The sequence below is a fragment of the Rhipicephalus microplus genome, chromosome 1 (assembly GCF_043290135.1).
Source record: "Rhipicephalus microplus isolate Deutch F79 chromosome 1, USDA_Rmic, whole genome shotgun sequence".
In the NCBI taxonomy this organism is placed as follows: domain Eukaryota; kingdom Metazoa; phylum Arthropoda; class Arachnida; order Ixodida; family Ixodidae; genus Rhipicephalus; species Rhipicephalus microplus.
The window spans coordinates 280,915,536-280,928,516 of record NC_134700.1 but is presented as its reverse complement, the minus strand read 5'-3'; the positions used below and the strand labels follow the sequence as shown (position 1 = coordinate 280,928,516).

Here is a 12,981-nt window from a genome sequence, read left to right as displayed (position 1 = left end):
GGGGGGGGGGTGCTCGAGAGTTTCAGCGGAGTAAGCGCTCCTAACCATACAGCTTTTCTCTCCATGCAGGATGGCCGCTCCGAGTAGCAGCTCCCCACTCAACCTGACCTTGTCTAACGAGCCGAAGCCACAGCCGCAATCAGCCGAAGACGAAGATGAGTCGGCCAGTTCCGGCCGCACTTCGAGCATCGTGACTCTCAGGCTACGCGCTAGGGAGCACGTGCAGCTGCTTTGCAAAGGGGTGTGACGTCCGGACGCCTGAGAAAGGCGAAGAGCCCCCCACTGCACGCAACTAGACAAACAGAAAATGACGTGTACATACTCTAACGATTTCAAATTTCGCGTTCCTTCCCGAGCCTCTCGCTATAGAAAAGATCAAGCCAGACTGCCTTTTCGTAATAAACTTATTGCTTGACGAACATAATATTGAGTAGTTGAACGCTCCCAAGTAAGAACAAACATGCATCGCCCGGAGTTCGCGTTATTAAACTGATTTGAGGTTTGTAGGTATAGTGAACACACAATGCACTAATGTTACTAGGATCGCAGACAGAAGTGATGTATGGCGTAGCTTTTTGATCCGTAAAATTTTGAAGAAAGCGTTCGTTCGTTCATTCTATATGTGAGCAAACGTAAACGCTGGCATCTGGATTATTAAACAATAAACAAAGATTCTACTTCCCCCCCTCTCTACATTTTGAAGTAGTGCACTTGGGAGAAATATCAGAATTTGCTGTTGCTACGCGAATGTTGCTACGCGACTACAGAAAAGTGTCACTGATCGCACATATCGTTAAAAGAAACCGTTTCAAGAAACAAAATGTAGGTTGCAGCTACCGGTACGTGAGCAGACTGGCTGTCACAGAAATTTTTTGCTCAAGAAGCATATTTCCGGGAACGAATAGCGCAAGAGCAAGTGTACATTTATTAATAAATGTTTCTTTTGGGGTCATTGAATCACATAAAAACCAGTTCCGATTTCTTCCTAATCAATTGAGTTTTCTCCTCACACACTGGTTGGCTATCTGTATATACTGTAGAGCGCAAGTTTGGTTTCAAGTTCTTTACAATATAAATATGTATAAAGCTGGAGATTAATAAAAACGCTATTAATAAAGCCTGAGACGTTCTGTCAATTCCTTTGTCATTGTTTTTGTTTTGTTTTGCTTTGTCTTGCACAAAATCTCGCCGAGAATAGCTTCTGGTGGCAGCAACAAAGAAAGAAAAATAAAGAAATAAATAAGAAAGAAAGAAAGAAAGAAAGAAAGAAAATCTGCTCACCCATAATTTGTTTTTGACAAGTTTCCAGTGAGGAGAGGCAGGAGGAATGGAAGAAATGAAAGGCAGGGAGGTCAACCAGACGCACGTCCGGGTAGCTACCCGGCACTGAAGGAAGGGGTGAGGGGATTAAAAGAGAAGAAAGAGAGAAGTGAAGGGCCACGTGTGGGTACATGTGACTTTGTCCATTGCACACTTATAAGCGGTCAAGTAGTCCGGTCGTCTTTAGAAAACCTAGCAATGCCCACGTCGCTTTGCTGGCATATGGCGCACAGAGCCACGAACCAAAGATCTTCTCTTTGGAAAAAGGTCCACTATCTAGTTTCTGTAACCTTTCGCGTAGCAGGTTGCGTTCACTCGCAAAACGATCACATGAACACAGTAGATGTTCTATTGGCTCGTCAGTATCGCACAATTCACTTCTGGAGCTATCCGCCATTCGTATGCTAAAGGAGTACGCCTTCGTGAAAGCTGCACCCAGCCACAGGCGGCACAGTAAAGTTGCATCCCGACGGGAGAGGTCCGATAGAACTTGAAGCTTTCTCGATGGGTCCAATCTATGTAGGCGGTAGTTCCGGACGCTGGGGTCACTCAGCCAAGTTTCCGACATGGTGTTAGCGAAGAAGTGAAGGCCCCTTGCAGCGTCGGTTCTCGACAATGGAACTGGAGTTGTCTGGGCGTCCGCGTGGGCGGATCGGGTAGCATTATCAGCAAGGTCGTTACCGACAATACCACAATGTCCCAGTGACCACTGGAACACCACGTCATGTCCTTTCAATAAAAGTTCGTGAAGCACTTCCCTTCTTTCATTTACTAATTGTTGATGCACGCTTTGTCGTAAAGCTGATTGCAAGCTCTGAAGGGATGCCTTGGAGTCGCAGAACACAGCCCATTTTTGACCCCAGGCTTCCGTGATATAAAGTACAGCAGTACGTAGGGCGGCAAGCTCCGCTGTTGTTGATGTTGTCCTATGGGACAGTTTGAACTTTATAGTGACTTGGTACACTGGGATGACAACAGCACCTGTGGAGCTGTCAGCTGAGACCGATCCATCGGTGTAAATGTGGGTCCTTTGGCCGTATTTTTTGTTGAGTAGCAACAATGTCGCCTGTCTCAGGACCACTGTCAAATGACAGCTCTTGTTCGTAATTCCCGGAATATTGAGACACACTTGTGGTTGTTGTAGGCACCACGGAGGTGATAGTGGTTTTGTTGCTGGAGTGAAGCGCGATGGAAGGCGTTCTCTATGAGCAGAAATAGTTTTTTTTTTGAAAACATCGCTTGCGGTCTCTGAAGTGGTAACACAGCAACTTGGTGACCGGGAACTCGGCAGAGGTGTCTTATATGTGGGCTTTTCAATTGTCAGTGGTGATGTTTGAATCGGATGCTCTCTCGCGATCCTAATTGTCTCGTAGGTTGAGGTGCAGCGTGTCAATCCTAAGCACTGGCACGCGTAGTGTTTGTCCTTGCAGACTTTCGAGGGTGCGGATGTTCGTCTTGCATGTACTTGCCAGTAACGGCAGGCTGTAGCGTAAAAATTCCAGAAACAATGCTTTGTATAGCTGCATCATCGACCTTATCGACGTGCCCCGAGACTTTCCGCAGAGGAACCGTATCAAATTGACGATGGTTTCCAGCGAAGTGAAATGAAGAAAAGGTGACGAGTTCTTGCAATGATGTCGAACGAGCCAAAGCGCCACGGATGTCAGTGTAGCCAAATTCGCGCTTAAAATGAAGATTAAACAAAAGGCTAGCTTCACACTGATATAAGTAATATGGATTAGAGGGCAATATTGAAGTTGAATTGTAGCTTAATCTTCGAAAATAGAGAAGTGCGTTAGAGCCGGGGAGTCCGAGCTTATAGTGGACGGTGGTCGTAATATATATTTACCTTACATGCGGCAAACGTTCTACAAAACGCAACGCCCCCCCCCCCTTCTGCAAAATCAGTTTTTAAAACTGGATTCTGTGCTTGATTGGCAATCTACGGAATCCTGATTCAATATTGCGCCTACCATTGACTCTAAAACAATAAACAAAAAGTAAAACGTGAGCAATGTAATTGAACTTTCTTTTCGAAAGGTTGGTATGCAGCGCCAAGAAAATTTGGTGAAAGCCACACGTCGCTAACGCACGCCGCTCCACAAAATTATATTTACCCTGTACGTCAGCCCAATGGCACGGAGAAAGGTCATTTATTGAACTTTCTACAAAAAATATGTATATAGAAACTAAATTTGTAAAGAAGAAGAAAAAGGCCAATAAAGTACATCAATATATTGGGAGCTTTTGAAAAAAAACTAGTGAAACATTACTGAGATCAAGGTTGATCAAAACGCTACTCTTAGGACGCCTTAGCACATTCTTGTAGCCAAAAAAGAAAATGAAGCTATGATGTAAGAACCTTCACATCACAACAGTTTACTCTTTGGTTTACACTATAGGAAGCAAACATTAGTCAAAGCGAAGATAGGTCATTTAGAGGCGACAATTTAGTTCATTTACTGCTTTTACTGCTTTAGTTCGTTTACTGCCCCTTCTACTATCACATGGTATTTCTTGAGACGGGGAAACCTAAGTGCGTCGCTTGTGGCTACTGGTAAGGCTGCTCAACTAACACTTTTCGTATCGATAGACTGGACCGAACCCTTTTAAACTTTTGCGAGTGCTACTAGCCTATGTTATATTTTCCGCTGTTGTAACATTTTATTCGTGAGAAAAAGGAGCTGAATGCCCGAATTTTTTTTAAAGTGCGTTTTCACATCGTCCAGCCAGCTTCGCTATTGATATATACTGCGTCGTGCTTGGCTGAATTATTCGCTTACGAAAACTTTCACCTTGGTGCGTTTATATGGAAACACCCCAGTAATTTAAGGCTGCTGTAAGCCGGCTGTAGGGATGAGTGTTGACATAAGTAAGACCATGGAAGGGCCACGACCCTCACAGAAGGCCACCCTTGTCGAAATTATTGAACTTTCTGACAGTACTCAATTCGATGGCACCTCAAGCCCTTTTGTGTGCGTGCCATATCACTTCTGCACTATTTATTCTTAGTTATCTATCTGACACTAAGAAAAAAAATCGTCCACCGAGTTGATGTAACGCAAGCGGTGTGCGCACCGCAGCGAATGTGGACTGCACGGAAAGCTCGATATGGTTAAGTGGTATTTATCACTATAAATTAGCAGATTGCAATGTTGTAATTGGGCAATTGAAATGTTACTATGCAGAAACGCTAGGTCACGTATTAACAAGCCGAACTGTCATCGCTTCGATGACGCATTCAAATTGCGGGAATCAACAAACATTGAGGCTCGCATTATTGACGCATCCATTATCGGGCACAATATAACGCACTTAAGAATGTCCCTAATGCAACTGAGCATGCTCTGACGCTTGGTGCGTATTCACTACATCATCTAGGTGTAAATCTAGGTGGTGTACGCATGCAATGGAAAATGAAAGACAGTGATAGCGGAAAGAGTACGAAGAGGAGAGCAGAGGAGGAGGCGCAAGTGTTACTTCGCTTGAGCTGCTGCTGATCGAGAAGGTGCTCCAAGCTAGTCACGTGATCCTTCACTGATGTGTCCTTTTAAATGAGAAGCATTTCGTAACGAACTTCGGCAACTTTGCACGTATCTATCTATCTATCTATCTATCTATCTATCTATCTATCTATCTATCTATCTATCTATCTAGCCGCCTACGACTTTTAGCTCTCCTGGCCGTTTAGATAATGGTATCGATACCAAACATGGTATGGCATAACATGATTGTATGAAGAACATATTTGACTAGTCATAACATGAAAATCTTAACATGTATGTCATGAATGTCTTGATTTATATTGCATTGTCCTGCAGCTTTTGCAGTGGTTTCGTTCACATGGCATGTTGCAAAACTTGTATGGTATGACATGACTGCATGGCAAACACAAGCGACAGACATTAACATAAAAATCAGCATCTCTCATAATCATAACGTGGTTTTGGGCCGTTAAACCCCACATATCAATCAATCAACATAAAAACCATGACATGCGTGTCATGTAACAACATGACTACATGCCTCTCATGATGCACTCGCGGCCGTTTCGCTAGCGTCACATATACGAAATTTGGTATTACGGTACGTGAATGGATATCGAAGGTATGCCTGTAGTGCAAACATTATAGTCATAAGATGTATGTAACAAAATGACTACATGCCACGCTCATAATGTGCTGGCGGGCGTTTTGCTAGCGTCGCATATACCAAATTTAGTATTACTGTACATGAATGGATGGCGAACGCAAGCTACAGACCCTAACTTGAAAATCATTATATGCGTGTCATGAACTAACATGACCATATGCTACACTCATGATGCGCTGGTGGCCATTTCGCTAGCTTCTTTTATACGAAATTTGGTATTACGGTACGTGAATGGTTGACGAAGGTATGATACTTGTGCGAACATGATAAACATTAGATGCGTGTCTTGTAACAACATGACTACATGCTACGCTCATGATGCACTCGCGGCCGTTTAGATATAGCTTCACACGTACCAAACTCGGTATTACACGACGCGAACGGACGACATAGGTAAACTACACATACAAACATGATAATCACGACATGCGTGTCACGTAACATGACTACATGCCACACTCATGATGCGTTGGCGGCCGTTTCGCTAGCTTCCCTTATACTAAATTTGGTATTACGTGACGCCAATGGAGGACGAAGGTATGGGACTGGTGCAAACATAATAAGCACCAGATGCGTGTGATGTGAGAACATTGCTACATGCCACAGTCAAGGCGCCAATACATTTTGAAGTGACGCGGTGCGCATGCTCACTGGCGTTCATTTCGTCGGGTCACGCTGTCGTTAACACGCCAGGCACCGGTCCTGCCCTATATACTCGTAAACGCGTGCCGCGCTGCGTTGCTTTGAAGCATGCGCGTTTCTGCGCGTGCGGCGTCCATCCGTCACGAAAAGAGGGAGACGCAGGGTCGTCTGGGTAATGCAGTTGCACTAAATTCAGCATGTCGCATTTCGCGTCGGTTGCCGTCGGGCCGTGCCGACGGACGCTGGTCGTGCCGGTCGCACCTGGCGTCAGACTATAGAGTGCTCGCGTTTTGCTAACGTAGTGTCACTGTGCCCAGCGTGTGCGCGCGTCAAGGCTACGTTGGAGTATAATAAGCTCTTCATGATGAGCTCGCGGCCGTTTTGCTAGCTCCACATATACCAAATCTGGTGTTACGTGACATCAATAGATGACGAAATTATATGACTGGTGCAAACATGACAATCCTAACACGCGTGTCATGTAAGAACATAACAGCATACCACGCTCATAGCGTGCTCGTGGTCGTTTCGCTAGCTCCACATATAATAAATTTGGTATCCCGTGACGTGAATATATGAAAAAGGTAAACGACACATTAAGACATGATAATCATGACACGGAAGTCATATACCGCATTATTTACCTCCACCTCGCAACGGTGCTGATTTTAAAGTGACATATCAACCTTTCTCATTCGTGCTTCGCATATCATCGATTCCCACTGTACGTAGGGTATGCCAAAAAAAAAAACGATACTTGTAACAAGTACTGAAAACAGAATTTATGAGCAGTTAAAATACATAGGGCTTGACATAGCTTTTCAGTAATTTCCAGATCACTGTACGCTCGACGGCATAGAGATGCCGATAATTCTGCAACAAATGCTCCTTATTGTCCTCCAAAACACACATCACTGTGTCACGGGCTGCTCCGACATGGGGACCGAGATGCTGAGCCCCTCAGCCACTTAGCGGGCTTGGTGGACAACCCAGAATTTATTAAAGACGATAGTCTTTCTAGGGGACCTTCGACGCAAAAATTTGGGTCTGTCTGTACATTTGTCTGTGCCTACTCTTAACGGCACCGGGTACTTGAAACGGCCGACACCATCCGCAGTGACCACCAATGTTGCTCAAGGTTCAGCGTTCATGCTTGTGCGATTGTGAATTAAAAAGCTATTATTGCGCATATCTGGGGAACCATAACAACGCGTATATATTGTGCATGTGCGTCTTTTACTGGAAAAGACGTATATAAGTAATTTTAAGGAACGTAGCGATTATCACGCTGCGCTGACCATGCAACGCTTGCACAAAAAGGCGGGTGTTTCCAACGCTTTTTTAAGACGAGATGGTGGTGGCACCTGCCCCGTCACCTTGCGTTAAACACCTTACCACCTCTGATATGGGTGTGCGCGCCCGTCTCAGAGGTGATAAGGCGTGTCACGCGCTTCGTTTTCCAAGAAAACTACCAGATGGTGCTCATGCCTCATGTGTGACGTGACTTGATGCGCTTGTTCGCCACCGCTGCACGCTCGAGGCACTCTAATGCAGCGCCTCCAAAATACCATTCACCGTTTTTCTTGCGCAGAACATCAAATAAATGTTTTGTTCACTCTTTCCACGCGCAAGACTATCGTCTTTGGACGAAATTTGCGGATTAACATGCAGATATGGGGCCAATTTTTCGCCAAAGACAAGCTGCGGATTGCCGCCTCCCATCTGCAGCAAAGGGGATGTTCGGTAAATTTGTGAATTTGGTACACTGCCAGAGCTTATGTTCCAGTGGAGCCATTTCCCCACAATGTGGGCAAAAGTTGCTTGGATATAGGTCACGGCAAATGATGTGTAACATTTTCAAAGTTGGGTGGGTCCGGGTTTGCAATGCCTTAATGTAAGTGCTTGGGGCCGAGTTGGATTTATGCGAGGTATAGGGAAAATCCTTCTGCAGAGGCTGAAATGCTAAGTGAGCTCTTTATATGTTGTGGTAATTTCCCAGCTATCCCTTTCATCAGCATAAAACGCATGCCTAAGAAGCGTTCCGATCTGTAAGAAAGAACCACACGTATAGTCATAGAAGACTTTCCCCAGACGATGCTCTGAAACTTCACGATGCTCTGAAACTTCTTCTAGTACTAATGAGTAGTAGTTGCTATGAAACGTTTTTTTTTTCTAGATCCAGACATAAAATGGCTCTCGTGTCTCTGGTTTTGTTGTCGATGATCTGGTGTTCGATAAGCTTCATTGCGTCTTGTGTGGATACTCCTGCCCTGGATCCAACCATGTTGTGTATGGATGTCATTGTCTTCTATAGGTACTTGTTTATCTTGTGCAGTATGACGTGTTCTGCAACCTCGCCGATACATGATATCAATGATATTGGCCTTAAGTTGTCCAAGTTAGGGGGCTTCACTGCCTAAGTGATTAGGATCGTGTCGGACAGCTTCCACTGATCTGGCTCCCGGACTGCAAACCGGTTAATTTCTTCTCGTTAACCTCTCTGCCTTCACTTGACCTTTCTTTTTTTTATCAATTAGTTATGCAAATGGTAGAAACGCTTCTTCTTCCAGTGCTGCTTCACGAGATTCTTGAGCTGACGCTCAGCGCTATATATTCCAGAAGTCTGACATCCACACCGTCGAAACAGAAGCTAAGCATTCTGGCCTGAAGACTCTGCAGTTCTCGTAACCGACGAAGGCAAGGCTTCCTTCATTACCATCAAGGCCTGGGAGACGAATGCTTCTTGAAAAAATTCTGCGCGTGCACAATATAAATAAACACTTCTCAAATAAAGCATTAGAATCCACACTTGTCTTTATCGAGGCAGTAATCACCTATCCCTAACGAGGCTGCGTATGTTGGTGCTCCATACTCCTTACCTCCGCTAAAATAGAAGTGATGGCGATGGTGTAGCGGTGTCGAGTGTCAAAACAATGGTTGCAACAATGTCCGGTGTTCAAGGAATTTCTCACCGCTTCAAGCTTCCATCTTCTCTTGAACTTCTACTTCATTTGGACATCCAGCCGTCTGTAGCACATATCTGCATTTTTCACAAAGAAAAACTTTTTTGACGAGAGATCGACTAGAAATCTACTGTCCCAAGACGAGACCCTTTCTCCACCTTGTATTATTTGGCTGAACTGATTTGCCAAAATAAATATTTGTCTGTACCTGTCCGTATACACGTATCTCTATAGACTTTATTGTCTCAGTATAGGCACCCGACAGTGGACCAGAGGGCGCGACGAAGCTCTTTGGGCCGCCTCAGCATTGTTGGTACCGACCACCAGGGATACTAAGAAAATGGAACGCTCGCTGAACACAGTGACACGCTGAAGTGTCAGTGCCGTTTTTAGCACGTTTTCAAAGAACGCTTCCTGGGCGCCTACATAATCAGCCGTGACCCCCTTGCTCACAACTAAAGAAGAAAGTGATATGCACGCGCAAGTTTGGCTTTGCTGCGTCTACTCGCTAGGCTACGCATTGGAAGACTCGGTTTTGCTGCGCCTACTCACTAGGCTGTGTGTTCTGGCGCTACCATGAGATCTCTTAAACTGCATTGCCGGGGGCCTATACTCCCAGTTAAAAACAACTAAACACAGCGACGCTTAAATTTCGAATCACAGCGTATTGTATTCATTGGTGTTATTTTTTTTAACGAGGATGAACAATCAGAGCGTAAGAATAACTCTCCAGTTCAGCAAAAACTTGCTAAAAGATAGTTGCCCTATGAGAAAAAATAATTTTAGTCGGTTAGTTAAGCTACACAGTGCGGTAATGGTACCTCCTATTAATCTTCTCAGTATCTCCATAACTGCGGCGTTACTTATGGTCCCTGATATACAGCCCAACGCAATCACCATTTACATTGCGCTGTATATGCCTGAAGAATCAGTACACCTTCCGTGCTGTTACATTGCGTGAGGAGAGCTGCATACACGTGCAAGCAGTTAGTTATCCAATATTGCTCAGCCAGCATATATCTAAGTCGTTCACTCTTATTCCTAAGTGCGCGTTCAATTTGAAAGTGAATCGTAACCAATCCACGACATACTTTTTAACGCGAAAACCTTAGGTATTTCATCAAACGCGAAAATTCACCAACGGCGTCAGCGGTGAAGGCGTCGCCATGAGTGTTGTAAAAAAAAAAGAAAACAGTTCACGAAGTTCACACCACTATAGGGCAAGTGGTCGAGCGAAAATTTCCCACGTGTTGTTTACGCCATAAGCTGCAATAATTGAGACAAGCAGTAGATCAGTAAGAGCGGACACTTCAAGAAAAGAGTCAAACGACACGAATGCAACGTCACAAAACGGCATGTGTCCTCGAATGCCGCCGCTGAACACGTGTAATCTACAGGCCACCAAATTGACTGGTCGAGTGCGCATGTTCTGGACAGAGAAGCTTGCAACTGGAAACTCTGCTTATACAGACGACTGCACACACGCCAAACAGGAGGGATGGGACGCTTCCGGCAATGTGCACTTGCTGCCTACGTCACGTACTTAGGCGTGCCTAAATACACTGTGCCATTCGTATGGCTTTTATTGTGAACAAGGCCCCTGTATAGGGAACCGGAACGTCATGTAAACTGTATTCTTTTTTTGGCCAGTGTATTCTTTCGAGTTTACGCTGTGCATTTCCCCGGTGGGGTGGGATGTCGTCATACTTTTGATTTCAACATAATAGCACTGCAGACTATACATGTAGACGGCTATGCTCCTTTCACATCCAACATAAATGTGTCAGAGCACAGCTCCTGCTCGCTTACTTTGCATTTCCGATGGAGGCGGAAATGTTGTAGGCCCGTGTACTCAGATTTGGGTGCACGTTAAAGAACTCCAGGTGGTCAAAATTTCTGGAGCCCTCCACTACGGCGTCTTTCATAATCAAATGGTGGTTTTGGGACGTTAAACCCCACATATCAATCAATGCTCGCTTACTTCGAGTCGGAGTGGACCATTTTTCCAGCTATACGTTACCAAACTTCTTGCCCTCCACGTATATATATGCACTAATGCTCCTCGGTAAACACGACAAAGCAACCACGCATCCAATCAGGAGTGAGAATGTAGCCTCGCCGTCGTAGAGTTCGAACATAAGTAAAGCGGCAGCTTCAAAACCCCCTCGAATACATAGCGAAAGTTGACGCAGAAAGACTATTCCTGCTACAATAGTCAAAACGTAATAGGCAACGGCAGCGTTGAAAATGCCACTACGGAGACGGAAAATTTGATTGCCCATCCATAGGAGAAGCGTCAAATTCTCTTTCACGTGACTTCACCGCACAAATACTTTCAAACGTTTTGAAGAACGCAAAGTGTCCGTCCCGGCGTGTATAGCGTTCCGCTGTCACTTCTTTTTCGTCTTCTGTCTCCCAGTATCTTCCATCCAGTTTCTTTTTCTCGCGAAAGTGCTCAGTCTCTCTTTTCTCGAAGCCATTTTGTTTCTTTTTTTTTTTCGCACATACACACGACCTTCCCGTTTCGCGAACCGATGAAAACTTTCGCCCTTGCTTGCCGTTCCCAACTCCTCAACACAATCACGTTCGTCGGCGTCCGCAACAGCGCGGCTTATTCGATTTCGACGAAGCGAGCGCGCTATACAGAGAACTCGCGCACTCTCGGTTGCCAGCATCGGCAGTGCGCGCGTGATTTCATTCGGGCACGCTTCTGCGTAACACTTTCCCCTTTCCTACATCCTCCCCCATCAACAGCTACACACTCGCATCCCGCTACGCCTTCTTCCTTCGAACTCAATATCCAGCTCGTAAACGTCAGGGCGATTTTGTGTCAGCACCACGAATCGCGCGCACGGAGCCCTGCAGAGCAGTGGTGAAACTGTTTTGGGTGAACGACGCGCACTCATTCTCCACGAAGCTGGCCGGAAACGAAGTTAGCGCGCCTTCTCTTTGTCTCGGCGACGCGAGGAGCTTTCTGCATGTCCGTTTCCCGTTCGTCACCCGAAATTGCCGGGCGGGCCAGAAAGAGCGTAGCGCCGAAGGTGCGAGCAATAAAACGTTTAAGGTATTTAGCGAACCGCTTTGGATCCCTAAAGTCGTTACCGCGGGGGCCGATGTGCCAACCGCTCGCTCACTTCCACTTCTCTCTTTCTTTTCTTCTCTGTTGCTCATACGCTCACTTTAATTTAGGGTTAGCTCGCGCAGGGCATTAGTCGGAGTGGCAACGGCGAAGAACGATTGGTTCGTGTGCATAAGCCCTGTGTCCTGGAGTGCAAGAAAGAGGCGTTCAAGTGCTTAACAAAATTTTTTTCTCGGCGTCTATGACGTACACAAAGGGTCACTAATCCTTCCACCATGCATGAGGAGAGCTATGGAACTCTGTGAAGCAGGACAATGATGGGAACTAACTCTTGCATTCGTAGCATGATTTCGAAGAGCACGCTGAAGTCAACGTGCATCGCTGGGTTTCGATGATAGAACTCGACAACCTGCAGCTACCGACACTAAAAAGTGAAGCGAAAAAAAAAATGTTCCCTTTTTATCCGCCATATAAATACAATATTTGGTCTTTATTGTGTGATCGGTCTTTCTTTCAACACACGAACTACAGGAGCTGCACGCATAATCGAATCACTCGGATTAAGCAAGCCGCCGTTTCTGGTTGAACGCGGATGGGGCCATCCTTCGTTCCAACTCGTCGCATTTAACGCCTCATCCCTGACTCGTCACTCGCGCTTCGCTCACCGAGAGAACAGTTCCGGCAGAAAACACGAACGCGCAATTTCTCAGCGGGTGAGAAACGCAGTAGAGCCCCGACTCGTCAAAAGCGTTACATTCGTGCCGATGACAGCGCAGGTGTTGTCAGCGGGATGCCCCCCCCCTCTCTCATAACGATTTCCTTTAT

General features: G+C 45.7%; 1 protein-coding gene across 1 annotated transcript in view; it reads left to right on the top strand.

Annotated features, from left to right (window-relative positions):
• LOC142767308 (uncharacterized) overlaps window positions 1-1,036 on the top strand; it is a 65,168-nt gene extending 64,132 nt beyond the window's left edge. Inside the window, exon 5 of the mRNA XM_075868763.1 lies at window positions 70-1,036. Within this exon, the coding sequence (XP_075724878.1) occupies window positions 70-247 (178 nt within the window). The 3' untranslated portion in view covers window positions 248-1,036. The remainder of the gene's footprint in view (window positions 1-69) is intronic.
• Window positions 1,037-12,981: the final 11,945 nt, after the last annotated feature.